Raw genomic sequence first — 27664 nt, forward strand, 5'->3', positions numbered from 1 at the left:
AAATTTCAGTTTGAGAAGGAGTAACTATAAATGAGTAAAAGAATTGCAACACAGAAGTTCATCAGTTTTCACAGATACACCTACAAAACTATAATGTTAAAAGCAAATAGATAACACTACCTCATAGGTAAATATATTTAGGGTTACAATGAACAATGTTCCAAAATGGGTATTTTTACTAATTGCTTCGACTACAAGGACCATAACTAAAGCTGTAGTCGTGGAAGTCCTGGCCCAAAGAATTACGGCCATTTGTGCTATTACTTCTTTCCTCTCACAGGGAGCTGTTGGAAGTTACCTCATCAACTTCATCCACTTCAGTACAAAGTTAACTGGGCAAGCAGCAGTGGGCTTCCCTGGCAGAACAGGAATGACTTCAGCTTCCACAACCATCTGTGGACTTAATATCTGATCGCAGCCAAAGGCCTAAATTGTTCACACGTTACCAAAGACAAAGCTGAAGAGTATGTTAGATAGAGCAGCATGCATTTAAAGTATAAGGCCACTATGAAAGTTAGAAATTAAATACAAATAATTTTCAGTAAATCTATTAACTACAGAATGTTATTTAAAAAGGAGTAGGTACAGTCTTTTCTTGAACAGCTTGAAATTTTACCTGATTATTAAACCACCTGTCAATTACATGAAACATTCTGAAAAGCTTAATACACAAGCTTTTTGGGTATTTCCCATGTAAATTCTTCTCTCCCAAAGTGCCCATAGCATGCTGTTTTTTGATAGATTGGCCTCTTCAAATCCAGTTCCCTTAATGAAAAGAAAAGAAAAGCAAGTCTTACACTTAACTCTATTCCAACATATATTATGGTTTAGACACATTAGAGGGATAATCAGTATTATCCCTGGAAGAAAGACAATAAAACCTAGATGTTGTTTCCTTGCCCAATCAGCCAGATTTACAGCAGGAAAGGTAATGAGCTGATGGTTTCAATTTTAAAGTGACGACAAATAGTCAGCTTTCTTCAAATGTATCAGAGATGCAGTAAGTATGCAGTTAGGCTTTATAAGTTTTACAATGCAGAAGCATTACAACTGGTATAAAGTTCAGCTATACCCGCGCAAGCATCAATGTGTTTTCTGTTATTGCAAGTGAAATATAGAATATTTTCTAATGCTATTGTGCCAGAAAGACAATGATGATCTGAAAAGAAGCAGCCAAAGATGATCTAGTAACTGTGGAGGTTTAACTGCTTATATAGATGCACAAAGTCACTATTTAGAATAGGACTTAACACTGATTATGACTAGATAAATAATGAAGGTGGAACTCATGATTATTGCTTTTTAACCTGCATAATCAGTGGATTTCAGCTGTGCTAAATGGTTAGCTACAGGTATCTACACAGAAATTTATCTTCATTTCATGAAAGGCCTGAAACATTATCTTGTACTTGGGCTTTCTTCTATTTGGTATTATGTTGTTTAATTATCTTTGAAAGCACATTTAAAATAGATGATTCATATCGTAAGGTGCTGGAGAGAAAATTGGTGGAGGAATGGCTAAGTAAGGAAAGAAGCATAAATACTAACAGGATAATGAATACGTTTCATATTTACACATTGTCGCATTTATGGGGTCTTGTACAGCAGCTAAGTCTTGTTTCAAGTAATATTTTGTGCAACATGATCACATGCTGCAATGGCTACTACAGTCATTTGTGCTTGACCCTAATACAAAAGCCATCGAAATGTGAGTGCTGACTAAATGAAAAGTAAGACATCATGAATTACTTTGGTGCATAGTTGATTAGACTGGATAGCCAGCACCATTTACAGGATTTTAAAAATTGTGAGGTAATATTTAACAATGAAATATTCACTAGTGCTCATGTTTTTGCCTGCTTTCTTCCCTTCTTACTGCCTTCACCACTTCCAGGGCTATGAGAATGTATTTTAAAAATGCAGCATTTTTGAGCACACCAAATCAAGGAAAATGTCTGGGAACCCCCACACAAATTACTGATGGCAATGAACTGCCATAATGACAAAGGCAAAGAAGAGTTTTGATTATATTTGTGAATGATAACACTTGGCAAACATTACCTAGCCACAGAAGTTGCTATAACGCCTTGCATTATCTCAGACTATTAAAAATACAAGTCAGCTCTACTGTCAGCATGTATGTTCAGGAAACATTCTGAAAAGGAGGGCAAAAGACTGGCCACACCAGCAAAATGTTGATATAGCTTGTCAGAAATGTCCTTCCTTTTTTAAGGGAAAAAAGAGACTTCCTATTCAGTAACATGTTGACATTTCTCCCCTCAGAGTCAAATACGCTTAAGATTCCTCTGGAATATAGAGATTAGAACGATATTAATAGCTCTGGATTTAAAACAGAAGTGAATAATTAAAAGCATTTTCCTTAAATAATGAGATAGCTAGCACGTATGTTTTAGCATTTTAGCGCAGAGGTTTTAAAACACGCATTGCTCAAAGTGACAAAGTGGTTCCTCTGTGCAGGGAGACAAATTCTTGCTGGGATCTCAGGCTTGAGCTCCCATGTCAATTCACAGAGTTTAATCAGGAGTTTAAACTCACACTGTGAGTTAAAGCCACACTTACAGTGTGGCTGCTGCCTTAAAAGAGGAAAAAGAGAGTGTTTCTCTCCATTAGTTGCATATTTCATGAAAATTCTAAGAAGTCCAGCCTGCCAAGTTTGGTGAAAATCAGCCAAGAGATTCGAAGGTTCTTCAGGACTGAGAAGATGAGCCTGTACCATTAGGTCTTAAGAAGCTGTATTACAAATAGGCAAGAAGCTCTAACTCCTAAAAGGTCACATAAAGAATCATATGAGTTAGTCACGAAAGAGAGAAGAAGAAGGAAAAATGCTAGGGTCAAATTACAGCTCCCTGGAATGTAGGTGGGTAGCAGCTGATAAGGACAAGTGCTGCTCTGCTTCTCTCCTCCAGCCCTTTCTTCTCTCAAAGAAGAGGGTAATTCCCATGCTTCTTTAAGCGTAAGGATTATGTTTGTCTAAAAGACCTGCTTTTTCAGGTCCAGAAATATTCCAGAAAGGAATATAGCTGGGTTGGCTGCAGGAGGCAATGTAAGTAGGTTTGGGTTTTTTTGTACTCTCTGACTGCATGATAGCCTCAATGACGCTTCTGATCACAACTGAATTTTCACGTCAAGACAGCTCATCTCGTGGTGGGATTTTTATTCTTGTTCTGTTTTTTAAATGCGTACAATATTTCAATGGCTTACCAGATCTTAAGAGAGCATTTAAGAAACCTGGATTCCTTTTTAATTAAGTTTAGTTGACAGGCTGCACAAGACTGCATGACAACTAGAGACAGGGTCTCAGTGTTCATCAGTTCTCAGTTTTCTGATGCAGAAGGTAGGTTACACTTACACCTCATGAAGAAGCCAGTCACTTAAGGGTGTTCTTTTCTCTTCTGGGCTAATGGCCAATATCCCTAGAACAGCAACAGCAAACACCATACTGCCACTATTGTGGTAGGGTGGCACTCAGCTTCTGTGCATGAGCAAGGGCAAATTACAGCACATAACGTCCCACTCATTTCAAGGGGATTGCTTGTGCAGTGAGGGCACCAGAACCTTTCCATCTTGTGGCAGCTGTCGCACAAGTTGTTGCCACCTAAAGATCAAAGGCAAGGAGACCATACTTACCCCAGTACTTCTTTCAGAAAGAGACAATATTTCTGGTGCCTTCCAGATAAGGCAGGGATTGGGAGCCTTACACACCCTGTAGACAGACTGGAAAGCCTAACTACATCTAATGTTAAATTTTAATTCTACTTTACCAAGCACACTGCCACCTGGCTAATGAACTGCAACATAGCACACTACCAGGGTTACTGGGAGATATAACATGGTATAATTTAGACCAGTCTTACTTATTCAGTACATTTTGTGACCAGATTTATGAATTGGCCCTTGTAACTTGTACTAGGTGCATGGGTGAGGGAAGAAATGACGGCAATTATAGATTTATCATGAAGGTGACTTTCATGAGGTTAGGAGCCAGAAGCTTTAACATTAAACTGTTAAAGAGAGCATTAAAAATATTATTCCCTTCAGTAAACACTAATAGCACACAAACCTTATGATAGCTCCAAGGCGTAGATCAAAGTTTTTCTGCACGATGTCAAGCAGTTCTTCAGATCTCTCTGATGTTCCGTAATGAAACACTGAGATCGCAAGAGGATGACTCAGACCGATAGCATATGATAGCTATAGAACACATGCATACAACCCAAACACAGTTAAAACAGTCCTTCCTACTTTTTGCTTAAGAGAGAGGAGAGGCTTATCTTATGTATCAGGGGAAGATCTTACAGACACCTTTTCTGCATAAAGAAAGTTAGGAGATATCGTTTTGCTATTTGTCTTTTATATTAGAAAATTATCTGTTTTCCTCAGAGAATGCTCAGCCTGATCAAATGTCAGACCTAAGTGACATTCCTTAAAGGAAGTTCTTTCTAATCGTCCTCAGATACTGCCGTTCTACATCCTTCAGCCTCAGCTAGACATAAGGATTTCATGCCTTTGAGACTGGAGACTCTGAGATCTACAAATATTTCTGGGTGGTGTTTTTTTTGTTTGTTTGTTTGGTTTTTTGCTGAGGCAGAGAAAAGATTATCTAGGACAAGATGAGAAAAAGCTCCATGTTCCTAGAGCGCTCACAGATTTGTCTTCCCCGAGTGAGTTATTTCAATGCACTCCCTGGAACTTCATCCAATATTTTAAAACCCAGCTATCAGAAGTAGACAAAGTAACGCAGGAAGTATTCCTGTAATTTCACTTCATTGAAAGGAGGACAGAGGAGCTCTATAGCTCCTTTCTGACATCCAGGAATCACATTAGCTTCTTTTCACCACAGCACTGCACAGCACAGCACTGACAGGTTCTCCCGAAATGTATTTGCTTTTATCATTCAGTCCCTTTCCAAAATACAGTCCTGCTGCAGTATAGGCTAACATTTGCTTCATTTTCTTCCATCATGGTGTATTTGGATGAAAATATGTTTTGCTTGAATGTCACTAAGCAATGCAAACCATTCTGTGGCTTTCACTGGTCTTCCTCATTGTGTCTGCTTTCTACAGATTTCAAAAAGTAATAGTCCAATGGCTCAATTCTATCTATATACTTCCTAGTATCCAGGAATTTATTTTTCTTAGAAACTGTCCTAATCATGACTATCTTCCCCTTAGCTAATTTTGAAATCTGCTAAGTCTGTTTTTCATTAACCAGTAAGCTGACAATTCTATATCACACTAAATAAAGCCTACATGATATTTGTGATAATATCCAGCTAAGTTGTCTGCAGTTCCCTCCATTATCCATTTTGCCCTTTCAGTATGAAAAGGTGGTTAGCATGGAAACAATATCCATAACAGAGTCAGCTCAATTGTCAGTCTCAGTGGAGGCTGGCAAGGTCTTCCTGTAGCCCACAGACACTAATGGGCTGGAAACACTTTTGCTTTTCCACTTGATATATTTTTCCTTTTATTAATCTCTAAAACATCAGCCAGATCACTGCTACTTTTTACTGTAGTGATTTGTTGTACTGGGTTAAAGTTATTACATAGCAGCTACTCAGAATGAGTATGTGTATAAGCTAGGATGCAAGCTGCCTAGACAAACCTCTATTGTTTAGCATTCACATTGGGTTCATGTTTAATGGTGAAACTGTCTAGGGGTTAATAAAACACGTCTTTTGACTTCTTAGACTTAGTAGTCCCAAAAACTTATGCACAAGGAAGGAAGTGCATTTCTTCTGAGTGTATAAGACTGATGAAAGTTGTTCTTGTTTTAAACTCTTAAAAACAATGTAATTTTGCTTTTAGTCACACCTCACCTCGTAGTATACTAGGAACACACAGTAGAGAACTCACGGTAACTTTAAGGTAATTTCAAATACAGCTTAAAATGGTTTAAGTTACAACTAATATGACCATATAGTACAGCAGGTTGCACAACTACATCTAGACACCGCTAACATAACTGTCTGTAATGTGCTGCGCAGCCCAGGTTGGAGTGCTGGCCAGGCATGTGTGTGCAGAGGATCACTAGAATTACTGGAAGTAAAAGCAAGGATGATGTAAAGTAGTACCTAGACCAGGGATGGCAACAGAGTTGGAGAAAGAATACTACGGAGAACGCACTCTTTGTTTCAAGACCATCCTGGCCTGTGTCTTTGGCTTTCCTCATAGGGCTACTTAACAACACACCCCCAAGAGAAACTTCCTGGAGCTCCATTCTAGTATGAGAAATGCTTTTCTGAAACTGGAGCAGGGCTGTGATGGGAGTATGTGTTCTGAGGGGGTGACCACACATGAGACAGAATTTCTGTTATGATGTATTACTTTTACGGTTACTCTTACCTGGATTAATACTCTTTTACAGAGACCAGCTTTCACCAGAGATTTTGCGACCCAGTGAGCTGCGTATGCTGCAGAATGATCAACTTTGGAGGGATCTTTTCCAGAGAATGCACCTCCACCATGGGCTCCCCAGCCTCCATAGGTATCAACAATGATCTTCCTGCCAGTCAGTCCAGCATCACTCTGCAGGACAAACAATTGAATACATTCAGGAGACACAACAGTTTACCCAATCTCATACTAGGTTATTGGGTACAACTTTGTTTTGTATTTGCCGAAGATATGACTCATTGTTCACAGTGTTCGCCTTCACATGCAACTGTTTAATGAATGAGGTCTACATGATTGGAGCACTTTTCAGAGATGTACTAAGTCATCTGTGCTGCAGTCACTTTTGAAGACTGAAAAGAATGTGGCACAACTGTAAACATCACAATAAGTGTGCTCCCTTCAAATCAGCAATCATAAAATACTACCTCTCGATTACTGGCCAATGACTTCACTCAGTAACACTTGATGGAGGCCAAGAATTTAGAGACAAAAGACTTCCTGAAAAACAGATCACATATGACCTAAAAGGTTAACAAGCTTCACTTAGATACACATACTAAAGGGGAAGCGGGGGCTTCATAGAGCTGCAGCTCAGTGCTGCCAGCACAAGAGTACTGAGAAATTCTAGCTGAGTTCACCTTAATGGTTCACTCGTGGCAAAAGGACTGCTTGGTACTACTCTTCTTTCTTCTTCCTGCCTGCCTGTGCCCCCGATAATGGAGTCCCACCCTCTTACATGGACTTTTGTGTGCTGCTACAACTTGATGAGCTGATCCAACTGTTCAACCAGCAGAGAATTGCTGCCTTTCTGTCAGATTAGCAAAGCTGGTGACTGCAAGCTGATAAATGATCTCCAGAGTGTTGAGATACTCCATCCTGAAAGAGGATAAACTGCGTTAATCCACTAATTTTAAATCCTCAAATAAGCAAATGGGAGTAAAGCTGACATTTATTCCTCAATGAAAGTGGTATCCCTACATCATCCCAGCGTGTTCATAAGCACACCTTGTAGTTTTAATCCTTCATTGAACTCTTTATACAAAACTAGGCAGTTTTGTGTAACAAAACTTTTTACAATTTCACAGCAATGACCTGCTTACCTAGTACCAGCACCTGGAAAGCAGAACGTGTCAAATTCTAATGAGTTTTGAGACTTAATACATTAAGATCTCCCTTGAAGTTTGTTCAGCTTTGTGAATAATCTCAGTGTAGAAGATCAGACCTGTTACTATTTCTGGTCTTGATTTTTACTCTGAAAGTGAAGAGATACTTCCAGTCAGGCATTTTAGTGTATAACTTAAAGGCTGGCTTTTGGTCATTTAAAATACTTTCTGGAAGAAAGAGAAAGATCCAAGAATCTATACATTTGGCTGCTCAAACAGGTACAGCTTCAGTTTAAATGCTAGTTGTCGGGTAGGAAAACTCCAGTAGAAATGACGGAGGCTTCCTTAAAAATGTATAGACTTTCTTGGTTAAAGTTCATTGCACTTTTGTTCAAGAGAACATTTAGAAGCATGTGGCAAAGTAGAATCCAAGCCTGTATAGGCTGTCCTCTTTAAAAGCACCATACCTTAGGACTGCCTTCTACAAACTTTTCACTTGGAAGGAAATGATAAATTGTGCCCTCATCAAGATACTTCTCTGGAATGACTTCTTGAACAACTTTCTCCATTAGCTCCTTCTGTATTTGTTTTAGAGGTATGTCCGGGGCATGATGTACTGAAATCACAAGTGTGTGCACTCGGATGGGCTCCACTGCACCATTACTCTCCTTGTATTCCATTGTGACCTAGGGAGAAAAAAAAAGGACAGTGAACACTCAAAGCCAAGAGCACCAGTTTGAAAAATGAAAATGAACCTCATACTTATTTTCTGCAACAAAAATAAACAGAGGAAAGGAAATGGGATGAAAAATGATGGATTGTTGCCTATGCTTAAAATCACTGTAAGAAAAAAAATAAAAATACAGAAAGTACTGAAGTACCACTATGAAAAGAGTTAACTAAAGGATATTAAATATATCACCACCGAGAACCAAAATAACAGCAAGAAAGCTACAGAAGCCTAAGATTTTACTGGCAGACGATAAAATTATTCATGGTTTGGCATGTTAACATAACTTCAAATAGTGAAACACTAAAGTAAAGCCAAAATAACTTTTGGAGGACCCTGCTAAAATGAACAACTGTAGATCATGATATGATGGGCTGCACCCTTTGCTACCTATTGCACAGCTTTTATGTACATGCAAATATATACTGGCATTGCTCCATCCTTAGTATTGGTTTTCTTACAGACTAAGAAAACCTCTCTACCTTCCCACCCTTCAAAAATGCTTGGATAGATACATCGTAAAGAAAACAGTCTATTCACATGTTCTATGCACTGCTGACAAAAGATAGAGACACAATCCATGTTGCACTGCAACAACTGCAGCAGCATAACTCAATGCAGTTTATACCCACTAAGCAACAGAAATTAGGACTAAAACACCTTGCTGTCTTGGAAATGCCACATGTATGGCTTTCCTTTCCTCTCCTGCAGATTTCACAGCCTGGAATACAGAGAACTTACTGCCTTTGAGACTGCTAAAGCGCACACTCCTATAGTAGGTTCAGTGACTCATCCACTCAACTCTGCAACAGAGCTGTTAGTGCCTCTGACCACTGATCAAATATAGTATTGTCATGGTTTAACCTCAGCCAGCAACTAAACACCATGCAGCCACTCGCTCACCTGCCCCAATCCCCGCCCCCGGTAGGATGGGGAGAGAATCGGGAGGGCACAAGTAGAAAAACTCACGGGTTGAGATAAAAACAGTTTAATAATTGAAATAAAACTAAGTAGAATAGTAATAATAACAGTTATAACAACAACAGTTACAGAATATACAAAGCAGGCGATGCACAATGCAACTGCTCACCAACTGCTGACCGCATGTCACGAACAGGGTGGGGAAGAGACCCTGCCCCGTCCCTAGTTTTTATACTGATCATGATGTCACATGGTATAGAACACCCCATTGGCCAGCTGGGTCAACCGCCCTGCCTATGCTCCCCCCACCAGCTTCCCCTGCACTTGGCAGAGCATGGGAGGCCGTAAAGTCCCTGATGCAAGCACCACCCAGCAACAACCAAAGCATCAATGGGCCATCAATGCTCCTCTCATATCAAACCCAAAACACAGCACCTCCCCCCCAGCTACTGGGAAGAAAGTTAACTCTGTCCCAGCCAGAACCAGGACAGTATCCACCCCTTATTCTATACCATCTACGTCATGCCCAGGTCTCACATTTTCTAATACATTCCAATTAATCATCACCACTTTTCCTGCCTTCTGATATATACACACAGATATCATTCCCTTAGTCCATGGGCCATCCCTCTAAAATGTCCATTGAGTTCTTTTAGTCCATGACTTTGGCTCCATCTGTCATAACAGACTTTCAGGGCAGGAGAGATGGTGTGTGGTGTTGGACTGTTGCATGCTGAGGCCAGTTCTGGTTCCATTATCACTGCGCTCATCCGGTTCTATCATCATTGCACTTTGCTCGGTTTCATCAGAGTTCCTTCTTCATTAATCTGGGTGATTCTTACCACAATACCATTGATAGGACATATAGCAACCATAAAAGTGATGACATACAGTATTAGACAGCAATTAACATCATACAATTCAGTTCATTGGCTATTTTCACTCAAAATCAAATGCCCTTGAGCTATACACCGGACTTCCCCATCCTTTCACATTACCCCTATGCACCCAGGTCCTTGAGCAAAAGCAATCCCACGAATGGGTTTTCCCTTGCCAGAGGCAGGAGTAACCCAGACCGTCTTCCACAGCATATTTCTTATGTGCACAACAGGGACTTTATCCCCCTCTACAGTACGTAAGGGTTTTGATTGCGCAGAGCCAGCTCGAGTGACAGATCCCCTAGTGTTGACTAACCAGGTGGCTTTTGCTAAATGCGTGTCCCAATGCTTGAATGTCCCACCACCCATTGCTCTCAGTGTCGTCTTCAGCTACTATTCAGATACTATTGTATCGTTCGATTTTTCCGGAGGCTGGTGCATGGTAGGGGATGTGATAGACCCACTCAATGCCATGCTTTTTGGCCCAGGTGTCTATGAGGGTGTTTCAGAAATGAGTCCCATTGTCTGACTCAATTCTTTCTGGGGTGCCATGTCGCCATAAGACTTGCTTTTCAAGGCCCAGGATGATGTTCCTGGCGGTGGCATGGGGCACAGGATATGTTTCCAGCCATCCGGTGGTTACTTCCACCATGGTGAGCACATGGTGCTTGCCTTGGTGGATTTGTGGGAGTGCGATATAATCAATCTGCCAGGCCTCCCCATATTTATATTTCAACCATCGTCCTCCATACCAAAGAGGCTTTACTCACTTGGCTGGCTTGATTGCAGCGCATGTTTCACATTCATGGATAAACTGTGCAATAGTGTCCATGGTCAAGTCCACCCCTCGATCACGAGCCCATCTATATGTTGCATCTCTTCCTTGATGGCCTGAGGTGTCATGGGCCCACCGAGCTATAAATAATTCACCCTTATGTTGCCAGTCCAGATCCACCTAAGCCACTTCAATCTTAGCAGCCTGGTCCACCTGCTGGTTGTTTTGATGTTCTTCAGTGGCCCGACTCTTGGGTACGTGAGCATCTACGTGACGTACTTTTACAAACAAATTCTCTACCCGGGCTGCAATATCTTGCCACAATGCGGCAGCCCAGATGGGTTTACCTCTGCGCTGCCAGTTGTTCTGCTTCCACTGCTGCAACCACCCCCACAGGGCATTTGCCACCATCCATGAGTCAGTATAGAGATAAAGTACTGGCCATTTTTCTCGTTCGGCAATGTCCAAGGCCAGCTGGATGGCTTTCACGTCTCCAAACTGGCTCGATTCACCTTCTCCTTCAGCAGTTTCTGCAACTTGGCGTATAGGACTCCATACAGCAGCTTTTCATCTCCGATGCTTTCCCACAAGGCGACAGGACCCATCAGTGAACAGGGCATATTGCTTCTCGTTTTCTGGTAGTTTATTATACAGTTGGGCCTCTTCAGCATGCGTCACCTCCTCCTCTGGGGATATTCCAAAATCTTTGCCCTCTGGCCAGTTCGTGATCACTTCCAAGATTCCTGGGCGACTGGGGTTTCCTATTCGGGCCCGTTGTGTGATCAGCGCGACCCACTTACTCCACGTAGCATCGGTTGCATGATGTGTAGAGGGGACGCTCCCTTTGAACATCCAGCCCAGCACCGGCGGTTGGGGTGCCAGGAGGAGCTGTGCTTCAGTGCCAACCACTTCCGAAGCAGCTTGAACCCCTTCATATGCTGCCAATATCTCCTTCTCAGTTGGAGTGTAGCGGGCCTCGGATCCTCTGTATCCCCGACTCCAGAACCCTAAGGGTCGACCTCGAGTCTCCCCTGGTGCTTTCTGCCAGAGGCTCCAGGTAGGGCCATTCTCCCCGGCTGTGGTGTAGAGCACATTCTTTACATCTTGTCCTGCCTGGACTGGCCCAAGGGCTACTGCATGAACTATCTCCCGTTTAATTTGTTCAAAGGCTTGTCGTTGCTCAGGGCCCCATTTGAAGTCATTCTTCTTCCTGGTCACTTGATAGAGAGGGCTTACGATCTGACTGTAATTTGCTGTCCTGGTTTCGGCTGGGATAGGGTTAAATTTCTTCCTAGAGCTGTGTTTTGGATTCAGTATGAGGAGGATGTTGATAACACACTGATGTTTTCAGTTGTTGCTAAGTGCCCTCCTAGTCCAAGGACAGCTCCTATGCCCTACTGACTGAGCTAGGTACACAAGATGGGAGGGAACATAATCATTAGCTGGCTAATGGGGTATTCCATACCATGTGATGTCATGCTCAGTATATGAACGGTAGGCGTGATCCAGGAAGTACCGATCGCTACTTGGTTATCGGTCAGCGCGGGTGGTGAGCAATTGCATTGTGCATCACACATTTTGTATATTTTATCATTATCATTATTATTTTCCCTTTTTTTCTGTTCTATTAAACTGTCTTTATCTCAACCCACGAGTTTTTCTCACTCTTACCCTTCCAATTCTCTCCCCGTCCCACTGGGGGGGTGGGGGGAGTGAGTGAGCGGCTGCGTGGTATTTGGCTGCCTGCCAGGTTAAACCACGACATTTGCATTCTCCAAAAGCCCACAACGCGTAAGAAAGCTTGTGTTTCCTTTTTGCTAGTTGGTGGAGATATGGCTGTTATTTTATTATCACATCCATTGAGATCTGATGACGTCCATCTTGCCATTTCATTCCTAAAAACTGGATGTCCTGTGCAGGTCCCTTGAGCTTACTTCGTTTTATTGCAAAGCCAGCCTTCAGAAGGATTTGGACTATTCTTTCCCTTTTCTCAAAAACTTCTTCTGCTGTGTTGCCCCATACGATGACGTCATCAATGTATTGCAGGTGTTCTGGAGCCTCACCCTGTTCCAGTGCGGTGTGGATCAGTCCATGGCAAATGGTAGGGCTGTGTTTCCACCCCTGGGGCAGTCGGTTCCAGGTGTACTGGACACCCCTCCAAGTGAAAGCAAACTGTGGCCTGCACTCTGCCGCCAAAGGGATTGAGAAGAATGCATTAGCGATATCAATGGTGGCGTACCACTTGGCTGCCTTTGACTCCAGTTCGTATTGAAGTTCCAGCATGTCCGGCACGGCAGCACTCAGTGGCGGCGTGACTTCGTTCAGGCCACGGTAGTCTACTGTTAGTCTCCACTCTCCATTGGACTTTCGCACTGGCCATATGGGACTGTTAAAGGGTGAGCGAGTCTTGCTGATCACTCCTTGGCTTTCCAGTCGACGAATCAGCTCATGGATGGGGATCAGGGAGTCTCGGTTGGTGCGGTATTGCCGCCGGTACACTGTTGTGGTAGCGATTGGTACCTGTTGTTCTTCAACCCTCAACAACCCCACAACAGAAGGGTCCTCCGAGAGACCAGGCAAGGTGGACAGCTGTTTAATTTCCTCCGTCCCCAGGGCAGCTATACCAAAAGCCCACTGCTACCCTTTTGGGTCCTTGAAATACCCTCTCCTGAGGTAGTCTATGCCAAGGATGCACGGAGCCTCTGGGCCAGTCACAATGGGGTGCTTCTGCCACTCACTCCGTCATTCACTTTGGCCTCCAACACAGTTAACTCTTGGGATCCCCCTGTCACTCCAGAAATACAGATGGGTTCTGCCCCTTTATAGCCTGATGGCATCAGGGTACACTGTGCACCGGTGTTTATAAGAGCCTTATACTCCTGTGGAATTGCCAGGGTGACAGCATACTTTTTCCAAATATTCTACTAATTTTTCAGGATTATGCACTTGTTCAGGGTTGAAGTTCCAGAACACTGGAGGTGCCCACTGACCTAGGTGTTTGCCTATGCTATCCCACTCAGCCTGCCACTTATAACTATCCAGCCTTGGGGCAGATCTCTGGATGATATACTTAAATTGCTTATTATCTTTGTACAAAACCGAAACAATATTCCCAAGGAGTACCAACAGATGTATCTTAACTACCCAGGGATGTTCAAGGTACTGACAAGTTATTTTAACAAAGGAGATGACATCATAGAGGAAGGTAGCGAAGGTGCCATCCTGTATTTCCTCCATAAAAAGCCTCTCAGAGGAAGAGGTATAATTGCTAATGGTCTCCATAAGGTGGTACCCGAAATACAGTAGCGGCATCATTACAAATCCCAAACACCAAATAACTCCCAATGCCAGTGTTTTAATAACAAATCTCTCGGGCAAAACATCATTAATCACTGCAGAGCACAGCAGACTACAAAACCCAACACTAGTCTTTAACAGGTACATTAAAAACAAGAGCATGGTGCAAATTAGATAAATTAATATCAAGAACAGATGAATCAATATTGTGACCAGCAACTGCTAACAGACACAAATTCCTTAATATGCTCTAGTTAATCTGTTGTTATCTCAACCCTTCGTGCCCCACGTCGGGCGCCAAAAAGGACTGTCGTGGTTTAACCTCAGCCAGCAGCTAAGCACCACGCAGCCGCTCGCTCACCCCCCCTCTCCGGTAGGATGGGGGAGAGAATCAGGAGGGCACAAATAGAAAAACTCGCAGATAAAAACAGTTTAATAATGGAAATAAAACAAAGTAGAACAGTAATAATAACAATGATAACAACAGCAATAACAGAATATACAAAGCAGGCAATGCACAATGCAACTGCTCACCGACCACTGTCCGCGTGTCATGAATGGGGCAGGGGAGTCCCCCTCACTTTCCCCCTTGTTTTTATACTGTTTTTATACTTTTATACATGTGATGTCACATGGTATAGAATACCCTATTGGCCAGCTGGGTCAACCACCCCGCCTATGCTCCCCCCACCAGCTTCCCCTGCACTTGGGAGAGCATGGGAGGCCGAAAAGTCCCCAGTGCAAGCACCACCCAGCAACAACCAAAGCATCACTGGGCCACCATGCCCCTCTCATAACAAACCCAAAACACAACACACACCCCCAGCTACTGGGAAGAAAGTTAATTCTGTCCCAGACGGAACCAGGACAGTATATATGAGGTTTGAATCAAGAACAGCCCTGTTTTAACTGAGAAACCATAGCACTATCCCAGTTCATGCTTCTGGAATGCTGATATTTATTCAGAAAAAAAAACAGCTGATTGTAGTAATTTGTTAATCTTCTTAATCTCCAGGGGAAAAGAAGCAAAATACAAATGTTATTTTGAAGAAACCTGCTAAGACACTGATAGAACAGTTTAAACAAATCATGTGTGCTACATTCAAATGTACCATATGAAACTCACACGACCTTGGAATGTGAAAATGACAGCACCGTTTTTGACAAACATTAATTCTGATTTAGTAGCAGACAGGGTAAATTATTTCTATTGTTTCTCACCCTTACAGTTTATGCATCTACGTTACGAACTTGTGTTTTTCCATCTGGTCTAACCCAGGGCCATGTTCCATTCTGTTTCAGAGCCTTTATCCTTGCAGTCAGTTTGTGTGCCAGGGCATACATTCTTCAGTTTCATCAGTGGCATAGCCAAACATCAAACCCTGCATTGAGAAACAGGGAACTGCATTGAAAAACAATGAAATAAGCCACTCGTTTCCATGTTCTCTTTCCATTTCTGCACCTGTCTTTGCCACATAGTACTTTAAAACCACCCAAGGCTAGAAAGAGACAGCAGTAACATGCAGGGTGAACCCACTTTGTCATATAATGTCACGCCAATGTCGGGGGAGAAATCGGTAGCCCAGCTCAAGTGCATCTACACCAATGCACGCAGCATGGGCGGCAAACAGGAGGAGCTGGAAGCCATCGTGCAGCGGGGTAGCTATGACTTAGTTGCCATCATGGAAACATGGTGGGATGAGTCTCACGATTGCAGTGCTGCAATGGATGGCTATAAGCTCTTCAGAAGGGACAGGCGAGGAAGGAGAGGCGGTGGAGTAGCCCTGTATTTTAGGGAGTGCTTTGACTGTCTAGAGCTCAGTGATAGTGATGATGAGGTCGAGTGCTTGTGGGTAAGGATGAGGGGGAAGGCCAACAAGGCAGATATCCTGCTGGGAGTCTGTTATAGACCACCTAACCAGGATGAGGAGGCAGACGAAATATTCTACCAGAGGCTCACAGAAGTCTCATAGTCGCTGGCTCTTGTTCTCATGGGGGACTTCAACTTTCCAGATGTCTGCTGGAAATACAACACGGCAGAGAGGAAACAGTTGAGGAGGTTCCTGGAGTGTGTGGAAGATAACCTCCTGATGCAGCTGGTAAGCGAGCCTACTAGGGGAGGCACCTCGCTTGACCTGCTGTTCACAGAGAAGGATTGGTGGGAGATGTGGTGGTCAGAGGCCGGCTTGGGCTTAGCGACCATGAAATGATAGAATTCTCGTTACTTGGTGAAGTAAGGAGGGGGGCCAGCAAAACCGCTACCATGGACTTCCAGACGGCGGACTTTGGCCTGCTGAGGACACTGGTCGAGAGGTGTATATCTTGGGAGACAGTCCTGAAGGGCAAAGGGGTCCAGGAAGGCTGGACATTCTTCAAGAAGGAAGTCTAAAAGGCGCAGGAGCAGGCTATCCCCATGTGCCCTAGGAGGAACAGGCGGGGAAGACGACCGGCCTGGCTGAATGGGGAGCTCTGGCTGGGACTCAGGAAAAAAAGGAGAGTTTATCACCTTCGGAAGAAGGGGCAGGCAAGAGGAGTACAGGGATCCCGTTAGATCATGCAGAGTGGAAATTAGAAAGGCAAAAGCTCAGCTAGAACTCAACCTGGCCACTGTCATGAGAGAAAACAAAAAATGCTTTTACAAGTATATTAATGACAAAAGGAGAGCCAAGGAGAATCTCCATCCCTTATTGGATGCGGAGGGGAACGTTGCCACCAAGGACGAGGATAAGGCTGAGGTACTCAATGCCTTCTTTGCCTCAGTCTTTAATAGTCAGAGCAGTTATCCTCAGGGTACTCAGCCCCCTGAGCAGGAAGATAGGGACGGCGAGCACGATAAACCCCCCATAATCCAAGAGGAAGAAGTTAATGACCTGCTACGCCACCTGGACGTTCACAAGTCTATGGGGCTGGATGGGATCCACCCGAGGGTACTGAGGGAGCTGGCGGAGGAGCTTGCCAAGCTGCTCGCCATCATTTACCAGCAGTCCTGGTTAACTGGGGAGGTCCCGGACGACTGGAGGCTTGCCAATGTGACGCCCATCTACAAGAAGGGCCGGAAGGAGGATCCGGGGAACTACAGGCCTGTCAGCCTGACCTCGGTGCAGGGGGAGATTATGGAGCAGTTCATTTTGAGGGCGCTCACGAGCCGTGTCCAGGACAACCAGGGGATCAGGCCCAGCCAGCACGGATTCATGGAAGGCAGGTCCTGCTTGACCAACCTGATCTCCTTCTATGACCAGGTGACCTGCCTAGTGGATGAGGGAAAGGCTGTGGATGTGGTCTACCTGGACTTCAGTAAAGCCTTTGACACTGTCTCCCACAGCGTTCTCCTAGAGAAGCTGGCGGCTCATGGCTTAGACAGGTGCACTCTTCGCTGGGTAAAAACTGGCTGGATGGCTGAGCCCAGAGAGTGGTGGTGAACGGAGTTAAATCCAGTTGGCGGCCAGTCACGAGCGGTGTTCCCCAGGGCTCAGTTTTGGGGCCGGTCCTGTCCAATATCTTTATCAACAATCTGGATGAGGGGATCAAGTGCTCCCTCAGTAAGTTTGCAGACGACACCAAGTTGGGCGGGAGTGTTGATCTGCTGGAGGGTAGGAAGGCTCTGCAGAGGGACCTGGACAGGCTGGATCGATGGGCCGAGGCCAACTGTATGAGGTTCAACAAGGTCAAGTGCCGGGTCCTGCACTTTGGCCACAACAACCCCAGGCAACGCTACAGGCTTTGGGAAGAGTGGCTGGAAAGCTGCCCAGGGGAAAAGGACCTGGGGGTGCTGATTGACAGCCGGCTGAACATGAGCCGGCAGTGTGCCCAGGTGGCCAAGAAGGCCAATGGCATCCTGGCCTGTATCAGAAATAGTGTGGCCAGCAGGAGCAGGGAGGTGATCGTGCCCCTGTACTCGGCACTGGTGAGGCTGCACCTCAAATACAGTGTTCAGTTTTGGGCTCCTCACTACAAGAAGGACATGGAGGTGCTGGAGCGTGTCCAGAGGAGGGCAACGAAGCTGGTGAAGGGTCTGGAGCACAAGTCTTATGAGGAGCGGCTGAGGGAACTGGGACTGTTTAGCCTGGAGAAGAGGAGGCTGAGGGGAGACCTCATCGCACTCTACAATTACCTCAAAGGAGGTTGTAGCGAGGTGGGTGTTGGTCTCTTCTCCCAAGTAACTAGCGATAGGACGAGAGGAAATGGCCTCAAGTTGCGCCAAGGGAGGTTTAGATTTGACATTAGGAGAAATTTCTTTACTGAAAGAGTGGTCAGGCCTTGGAACAGGCTGCCCAGGGAAGTGGTTGAGTCACCATCCCTGGAAGTATTTAAAAGACGTGTAGATGAGGCCCTTAGGGACATGGTGTAGTGGGCATGGTGTGTTGGGTTGACGGTTGGACTCGATGATCTTAGGTCTTTTCCAACCTTAATGATTCTATGATTCTGTGATTCTATAACCAGCCTGAAATAACATTTATGTATCTGCATAAGAATCAGAGCTACAGCAGGGTCTGGTTCCCAAGAATGACTCTGCCTTAAGCATCCATAAGAATCCACTGCAAAGGCTTAATAGGCAAAAAGCTCATAAAGACTGCTCAGTCTTCTCTCCACACATGAGAAGTAAAATAACAGAGCGTTTGATGCCTAAGTAAAACCAGGCTACCTAAAAGACTTGAAAGACCAGAAACTAACACCTACTGACAAAAATATATATATACCTTAATTGTAGCTCTATCCAGTAAGGCCATTGGATATGGGAAAAGCCACTTTCACTGAAACTAGTGAAGGCCGTGTTACTTTTTTCCACTTCTGGTGATTAAGAGGGTGGACAGTGTTTAGCTGCTAATTCTTACACTTTGCACAATAGCTTTTAAGGAAGGGCTCTGGTCCAACGCAATTCTAACTGCCTGTGCCTAAACTGAATTTGAGTAAGTGCCTGGAATTAAGCCCCATTACCTGATCCCCTGCTCCAATGTCATCGTCACTCTTGCCATAGGAGACAGCATGCTTGATCCCTTTACACTGTTGTTCTAAGGCCACTGAAACTGTGCAAGTCTTATAGTCCAGTCCTAGTGAAGGAAGTTTTGTAAAGTTAGGTCATACATTCTTGAGAGTTCACAAATTGCTAGAGAAGCTTTTAGGGATTATCTAGTTACTTTGACTAAAACTTTTAAAACTCTAAGCATGTAAGCCTCCTACACTAGGTTTTGTATTGCTAATAGAAGCAGACAATCAGCACATTTATATCACAGTCTCAGGATGTGGGCAAGTTAGTGGTATTACGTGAAAGTTGAGCTATTGAAACTGAGAGGTTAAGTATAATCCTAAAAGCTACCCCACCAAAGCTTGCTACATTGCTTATGTTGACTAGGGTTCAAAGGTGGAAGAGGAGAGTGGAAACTGTTACCAGAGTCTGGTATTCAGTTTTTCTTGTAGTAGGTTCTAATTCAATAGAATTAGAGAAAAGCCGTATAGGTCATGCATGAAAAGGGAAGATTGAAGGGCGATAGTCATGTAAGGGGTTCAACTGCTGAAAGGAAGCTACTTTGGGAAATATATTAAGAATACATAAAGAATTCCCTTGGGTGTGAACTACAAGTTTCATAGGCATATGCACCCCAAGGACAAGGAACACCAGCGTTAAAGCTTTCACTGTACACACCTGCAGATGTAATCACCTTCTGACATTTGTGCAAACACTAGTTCTTCTGCATCGGAGAAGCAAGAGGTACCTGGCACTTCAAGAATAAGTATTTTTCAAGTATGTCAACTTAAAATAGTTCCTTTAGTACCAGGCTCTGAAAAATGCATACCAACATCTGTGCAGTTTTCTCCTAGGCCTGGATACATATTTAATTTTATTTTCTGGAAGATCATAAAAACATGACTTTGGTCACATGCAGAACAGAGTGAACACATGAAGGATCTCGCTCACCTTTGGAAGAGTCATCATACCTTGTCTTCTTAAGGGTCTCTCTTACAATTTGTTGGTAATCTACTATAGCCTGGGATGTGATCTCTTCACAAAGCAAAATCATTCCAGTTTTTGCTACACACTCTGTAGAAAAAAGATAAAACATCAGAATCTTACTACTACTATTTTACAGTTACAGATCTTGAAGATGATTCTGTGAACAAAGAATTACTCATAGAGGAAACTCAGTGTAAAGCCTTAGCATACATATAGGTCTGTGTGCAACCACTCTTCGGCTGTTATGAACATTAAAATGCCTGCATGGGGGGTGTTCATCTTACCCAATTATCCTATCTCCACAGTGGCCAGCAGCAAATGTCTATAAGAACAGATCAAGTATATAGTGCTACTTCTCCAAATACTTTCCTGGTCTCCAACAATTTCAGCTCAGGGTCTTCCTGAAGCTAAAGGGATATCATTTATTAACAGATGGCATTACCAGTCTTTGATAGATTTTTGTTACAGTAATTCACCCTGTTGCCCTTGGCAACCACGAAAACTTAGCATCTACAGGATCCTGGAGCAAGAAGCTATGCAACTTCATTACAAATTTTGTGCAGAATCATTTCATATTTTATTTCATTGATTGTTTCAAGCATCCACCTGGCCTCCAAACTTTTCTGTTTTGTGTTAAAACATATAGCAAACAATCACAAAAAATTCACCACATCAACACAACCTACAACTGTGTAGCTCTATTTCATATCTAATTCAATCCTCTCTTTTCCAAACTGAGGAAGCTTAGACTATTCACTGAAAGACATTGTGCGGCTATGATCATATTTGTTACTCTTGTCATACAATCTTACCTTTTTTGGGGTGGGGAAAGAGAAACAGATTGCATACTGTATTCAAGACCGGCAACCATGGATTTATACGACTTAATAATGTTCTCAGTTCCACTCTTCAGCCCTTTCCCAGCAAGCCCTAACAGTCAGCTTGGGTTTTTACTGCTATTGAGCACCGACTCTTTTCATAGAAACATATGTCTATTACAACCCCAAAATCTCTCTTCTGAATGCTTCCAGTGAACTGCAAACCTTACTTTCTATATATGGGGATAAGATTGCTCCCTTCCCCCTTGCATTAGCCTACACTGAATTTCATCCATCACTTTTATCATCCAGTCACCATCTTATTTGAATAATTTTATTTGATTTCAAGATTAAGTATTACAGGCAGGAATATGCTATAAAATTGCACAACTACAGACTGCAGCATCACATAAAGATAATCAAGCTAGGTTTAATTGGCAACTTAGCTTAGATAACCCAGACAAGCAGTTGAGAACTTAGCACAGGGCAAGCTTTCTCTATTTGTCTGCAAGAGGAATTAGTCTATATTGAACTATTAAGCTACATCCTAGCTGGCATGGGATCTCTGAATTACACGGTGGACACAGTGAGAGTCCATAATAATACAGTAGCACTAAATGTATACAGCACATCAACCCCAGGTAGTGATACCACTACAGTGCAGGGTATCCTGGTACCATTTTTTTCACACTCAGTCTTGTTCCCCTGCTCTACTGACCAGCAGTGCTTTTCCTGTCTGCTATAACCTAGCAGACCACCTACATGTGCGAAGCATATATGGTGCTGTGAATCCTGCGCTGGGGGAAGAGACCCTATATTACAGGTGTGAGGCAGAAAAGAACAGCTCTCAGCTTTTCCAGTGTGGTCACTACAATAAGAGGAAGCCTCTCTGGAAGAACACAAAGTTGGGGAACTGGGGCTTAGAGAGATGGAAGAATAAGGCTGCAGTCACCACCAACAGTCCCTAGAAACTCTCCCAGGCCCATTACAGCCAAGCAAAGCTTGATGGTGATGTGAGACTTCATGGCATGATGATGCTTTTTTAATATCAGGATAAGAGAGATTCATCTTGCTACCTTTGACTGCGTCCCATCCTGACTGAAATTTAATTCAACCAAACGAAAACACAGCTCAGGAGCTGCACTATAGCTGCCACTTATAAGTGAGCCCAAGCAACACCCCCATCTGCTCTACCCAAGAGAAAGTTACCATATCAAGTTTTGGGCTCTTCACTGGGGGTGATTTCTTACATGTTTAAGTCTCCTCAAAAGAACATTTTGAACACCATTAGTAGGTAACAACTTCCACCTTCTCTTTTGTACTGTCTTGGTTTATGGTTAGTTAATTTTCTGTCTTGACTCTCATTTGTTGGGCATACTGGGAAGGACTTTTTTTTCAAGAAAGCATTTGGCTTCAGAGAGGAAGTAGAATAATTATTCTGCCTTCTGCTTTATGTTACTTGCAGCCAGTATGCTCTTGCTTAGCTTTACTGCTACCCAGTGTGTTGGCAGCACAGAGAGACACCAGCTGTGTCCTGCTGAAATGAGGTAGTGCCAGTGTAATAATTCAGAACTGCATATGCAAAACTTGCTGATCCTAAAAGTCCAAGCAGCAAATAAAAGAGAGAGCCACAGATACCTTTTTCTACTGGTAGATAGAATCTAGTTTCAACATCTTCGTAAACTACATTTCATAGTTTTGTAAAATACAATGTTACAGGAACTTAGTACTTACATAATGCTTTGAGATTTTTTTCTGAAACTTTGAGGCACAACTAAACAGAAATTCTAATTTTCACCTGGTAAACCCTGTAGTGAGTGCCATAACTGCTTTCTGTTCTCCAGCCCACTACTTTTTTAGCAAACTCTGTGTCTGGGCAACAGTTTTATCTTTTCCAGATTTACGCTTTAATGTTATACTCAAGTTTTCTGATTCCAGTCAGCAGTTTTGATGTTTTTTTCCCAACAGATTACAGAAATCAGGGATTTATCTATGTAATCATGTCACATCTCAGTCTTCTTTTTTGGTAAGACAAACTGATCATGTTTCTCACATCTCTCATGACACGTTTTTCAGTCCTTGTCATTTTTGCAGCATTTCTCTGTTACCATCTCCAGCTTTTCAGCAGTTTGGAAGCATAACTGCCTGCAATACTGAAATACATGCTTCACCAAGTCTAATACATATGCTAAACCCTTCCCCCCACGTCTCCTCACTGCTCACATCTATGCATCATGGATCACATGAGATTTTTCAGACGAAGCGTCATATTAGATCACTGTATTTGTGGGATGCAGCTAGTCCTCTGTGCTATAACTATGGCCCTGACGGCTTGTTCTGAGAACAAAATTACTGCATTCATAGAGCTCTTTAGAAACATTCCTTTTCTATGTCCATTACCCATTGGCAACCCAGCTCATTCCAATTTGATGATATGTTCTTACCCTCTGGAAGAGGTGATGTTGCTAGCAGAACACAGGGTAGTCGTAACAGAAAGCCCCAAGAAAAAGGCAAGCCACTTTGATCAGAATCACATACACATGAACTGTGCACTTACCTTCCTGTGAACCAAGGGCATCACCCTGCTTCTGTAAAGGCACAGTAAATATCTATGTAGCGCTACTGGATTTTGAGTTTTACTAACACATTTTACTCACTCTACAAAGAAATGCATCTTGACATATTCCTCTGTTCTCTTTTTCCCTAATTTTCTTAGATTCCTCATTATCATTGGCCCTGTCAACGATAGTTTTCCCTGATACCACTGCTTCTCCTGATCTATTTCTTACATTTCGTAATTTTTAATTTGTACTGGAATACTATGTATTTCCTTTTTTCTGTTCATTTTTTGCAGCTTTTTTCCTGCCTTCCCTTCTCCTCTGAGTCAGTATGCCAGAGTTGGCCTCTTTACTGACTGTGGAAGTGTTGACTGCCAGCCAGCTATTGCAAGAATTTTGGATCATGGGATGTTGTATCAACATGATTACTTGTTGTACTTCATTAATCTGTTTTTCTATCTGTATTATACTTACCACAGGCAACTTTGGCATCTGGATCAATACTGAGATGAGCATCTAGAACAGCATCACTTACCTGATCACACATCTTATCTAGAAGATAAAAATAAGACAGATATAACATTTCTTTTTGTGATAAAAACAAAAAAGTGATTTCTTAATAAAATTTCATTTCCAGCGGGCAAGAGATGTCTGTTTATAGAGCATCTGCCAAGAGGCAATTTTAGCAACTTATATTCTGAAAGGTATGTCTTACCCTGTTTTCACTCTTCTCCTCAAGTCAATCCTAACTGACATTTTACTATCATCTGCAAAGGCCAGCAGCCTCCCAGGTGAGGCGACAATGAAAAAGGCCTGCAAAGGCATCCTTACATATTAGTTTACGGAGAACAGAAGATACAAGAAGTAACTTTGGAAGAAGTATTTAAGCTAAGACATTTCTGTAGGGGTTCTGCTTTCTTCCCCTCTTTATTTTAAACTTTGTATTGCATTTTCTGTGTGAATTACCTGTTTTGATCTACATCTTATCACTATCAGAGGTCTGCACTTAAGATGGTGTTTATCCCTTCATACCTCCAGTGGGGATTTCTGAGATCTCATGTGTGAACTTTTTTGGATGACAAGAGGCATTGCTCTCCCTGCAAACAGGTACATTAGATTGAAGTCCACTCCTGCAATTATCCATAACTATCCGCCTCATTTGAGTTTATAAAAGCATCTGCAAACATTCTCTCAGGGACAAGCATTGGCCACCCACAAGTTTCCATCGTTATATTTCTGAGTTTTGGTCTTTTTTTTAAGGACGAAAGCACTGCAGAAAAAAGTTTTTACCTATTCTCTCTTTAGAACCTATGACTTATTGTCCAAGTAAGACTTGAGTATGCCAATCGTATTTGGTTTGTTAAAAGCTAATGAACAATTTAGGGGACAAATTGAGATTCTTTTTCTCATCAGGGTAACTTAACCAGGTAAAAGCAATCCATATTATTTCTTCAAAAGTACAGCTTTGAAAGGTTGCATATCTGCAGAAACAACATGAGGAACACACATTAATCTCCACCCACCATCATTACAAAAAAAGGTGTCCAAAATGTGTTTAGCCACACAACTACACAGCTGGATCTACAACACTGTCTGTATCAATGAGCCAGGTGCCTATATGGTTTGCAACAGCCTAGATAATTATCTATGTAATTGCCAGTCTAAAATAAATTCTCTTGCAAGAGTGAGTACCATCATATATATGCACAGGCTTGAAGGCCCAAAGAGGAAGTTAATAAAGAAGCATAACTGAATGTCCACCACCTTATTTAAAGATAATCTGGTCTGGAAGCAAACAAAACATCAGAATGAAATTATAAGGTAAGAGTAGAGTTATTCTGTACCCCAAAAGATCTGTAATTCAATGCAAAGTTTAAGTGCAAATTGAATTTAATATGAGAAGTGTAGAGTAGTATCTTCCAGTATAATCTAAAAGCAAGGAAAAGTGAAACATGCTATCCTGTAGCTTTGAATGGATAAACCATTGCACCATCAGCACTACCTCATTCAAGTACAAACTAAAAACAGGCTAAAAGCAAAGCACAAGTGCTAAAAATGTGCCCCTTTTATTCACACAGGCTACAGTGATCTCAATGTCACATGAGATTTGCTTACAGAGGTGCACAAGTGTCTTCTTAACTGGCATAATTTTCAGAATCTCAATCAGCAATTTCAGTAACTTTATGTTTTGTTTCTAGTGTTTTCCCCAATCGAGCTGAAGCTAAATATTTAACTGTGCATTTCATAAGCATTTGCAAAGTAAGTCCAACAATTTAGAGGCTTGAAAAAAAGCAAAACAACAACATCAAAAAAGCGAACTTGATAGCTGTAAAGCCTGTCTTCAGCTATTTGTACTGCATTGATTCCCAGCTCAAGCATTATCTTACTGAAAATTCTTGCTAGTATATTTACTCAGAGAATCAGAATCCTGGTCAGTTACTTAAGTTATATTGCACCCTCACTGATAAAAATTGACCACAGTTTGAAGACACAAGGACATAAGATGAAAGACAGAAACATCATGTGGTCATAATTTCAGACCCAGAAATAATTTATGCAATCAAGTATAAAATCAGTAACGCCAAGCTCCAAAGTTTGTCATCTGGCTAGTTTGTCAACAACACTGAGTCCTGAAGATTGCAAAATTGATTCACACCAGAGGGTCCGATGCTTAAGCAGGAATGGCATAACCTGGAACAACTGATAAGTTTTATTGCCTTCAGCTGTTTGCACCATTACCACATACAGTGCAGCATTTTAAAGCAAACAAGTGGTTGTGGTGGTTCAAGCTATGATGCTACATGCTGCAGTGGTCTTGCAGCTGTTGGACTGTTCACTAGGGGCTGGACAGACAGACTAATATAACTGGTCTCACACTGTGCCATTCCCACCTAATGAGTAAGAATCCCAAGAATACAGACACACAAGAAAAACTCGGTTGCAAACCTTCAGTGTGTGACATCACCCTCATTTTCTCATTATTAGTTTTTTTCTCTTTCCTCCTACTATGGAAAAAGTAAGAGGTAATGTTATTTTTAGTCTTAACATTAAAATGCTCCATTTGAAGGTTCCTCCGTAAAATGAACTGTTGCTACCTTTATTGTAAATTTGAGTCACTAGTATGTCTGCTGGAGGTCCAAACATCCTCCAGTCCATCAGTTAACATAGCTTCTAGATACATATTTGTGTAAACAAAGCTGTGTGAAAAACAGCTGAATTTAATGAACAGCCATTAGAGCTGAAGCATTGTCTTGCAGTCCCAGATCTCGAAAATACAACAGCCTACAGCATATGTAAACTTGTGTTAAGGAGAACAACGTGGCAAAAGAGGCATATGTAGCATTACAGCAGTATCTGGAATGTAGCTCTGATGAAAATCAATGCTTAGTATTCCAATTATTTCAGAGATTCAGAATTCAGTTATCACCTAAAATAAACATGTGCATCAAGTAATATTTTTTCATTATAGAATTAAAAATGAAATTGTAATTCCAGTATATGTGGCAGCTCCAAGTCTACCTGTTGAAGACCTCTCCATGTTTTTTTCTCTTAAGCAAAAGTTTAAAGTTGTCTACGCCAGATTATATTGCATACTGAACAAATAAGACAAATTCTTGTCAAGCAAACAAAGACACTAATCTGAAGTCCATTCAAAATAATTAACTGATTCTTTCTTTTCTCCATTGGGGGAAATATGACTGAACTTTCTTCAGGTAGCATTCTTCAGTGCAAGTATCAATAAAAGCAAAGATTCAATCGGCATTTTTACTTACCAGAATGTCCTTCAGCAACAGATTCTGAGGTAAAAAGAAATCGTTTTTCTTTTTTTGAGGTATGAACTGACATGTCTTGGTATCTTTAGCGAGCTGGCAAATGAGAAAGACCCAAACTGGACTACAGAAGAAGCACAGGCGGAAGGTGCAGTGGAAAGGTTAATGTATCTATGCAAACAGCTGATGTAATTGCTTCTGCATGTTTGTTCCTCAGAAGTTGAATAGATTAAGACTGATCTGTGAGGATTTTACAATGCACTGCTACAGAAACTCCTTTCATAAGACTTTTGTGTTTGGTTAACCTTGGTCCTGCTAAACTCAGCAGAAGCATTATCATTACGTGAAATGCGAACACAGCTAAGCCAGAGTTCAGTGCTTTTGTACACTTCCCCAAGCCTCCATTCTTACCCTTTCTTCTAAGAGCTAACTAAAAAGCACTTCAATA

The 27664-nt window shown here is 42.3% G+C and overlaps 1 protein-coding gene across 1 annotated transcript; it reads right to left on the reverse strand.

Moving 5' to 3' along the window:
- Positions 1 to 535: 535 nt before the first annotated feature.
- On the reverse strand, positions 536 to 27292 carry LOC142076028 (S-adenosylmethionine synthase-like). Its single transcript, XM_075138350.1, is given in 10 exon segments — positions 536 to 765; positions 4082 to 4212; positions 6366 to 6548; positions 7987 to 8205; positions 15372 to 15454; positions 15457 to 15502; positions 19056 to 19168; positions 20035 to 20157; positions 23921 to 23998; positions 27220 to 27292. Coding segments are annotated over 10 exon segments (1152 nt in total). The 3' UTR covers positions 536 to 662.
- Positions 27293 to 27664: the final 372 nt, after the last annotated feature.

Source organism: Calonectris borealis, chromosome Z (genome assembly GCF_964195595.1).
Source record: "Calonectris borealis chromosome Z, bCalBor7.hap1.2, whole genome shotgun sequence".
Lineage (NCBI taxonomy): Eukaryota > Metazoa > Chordata > Aves > Procellariiformes > Procellariidae > Calonectris > Calonectris borealis.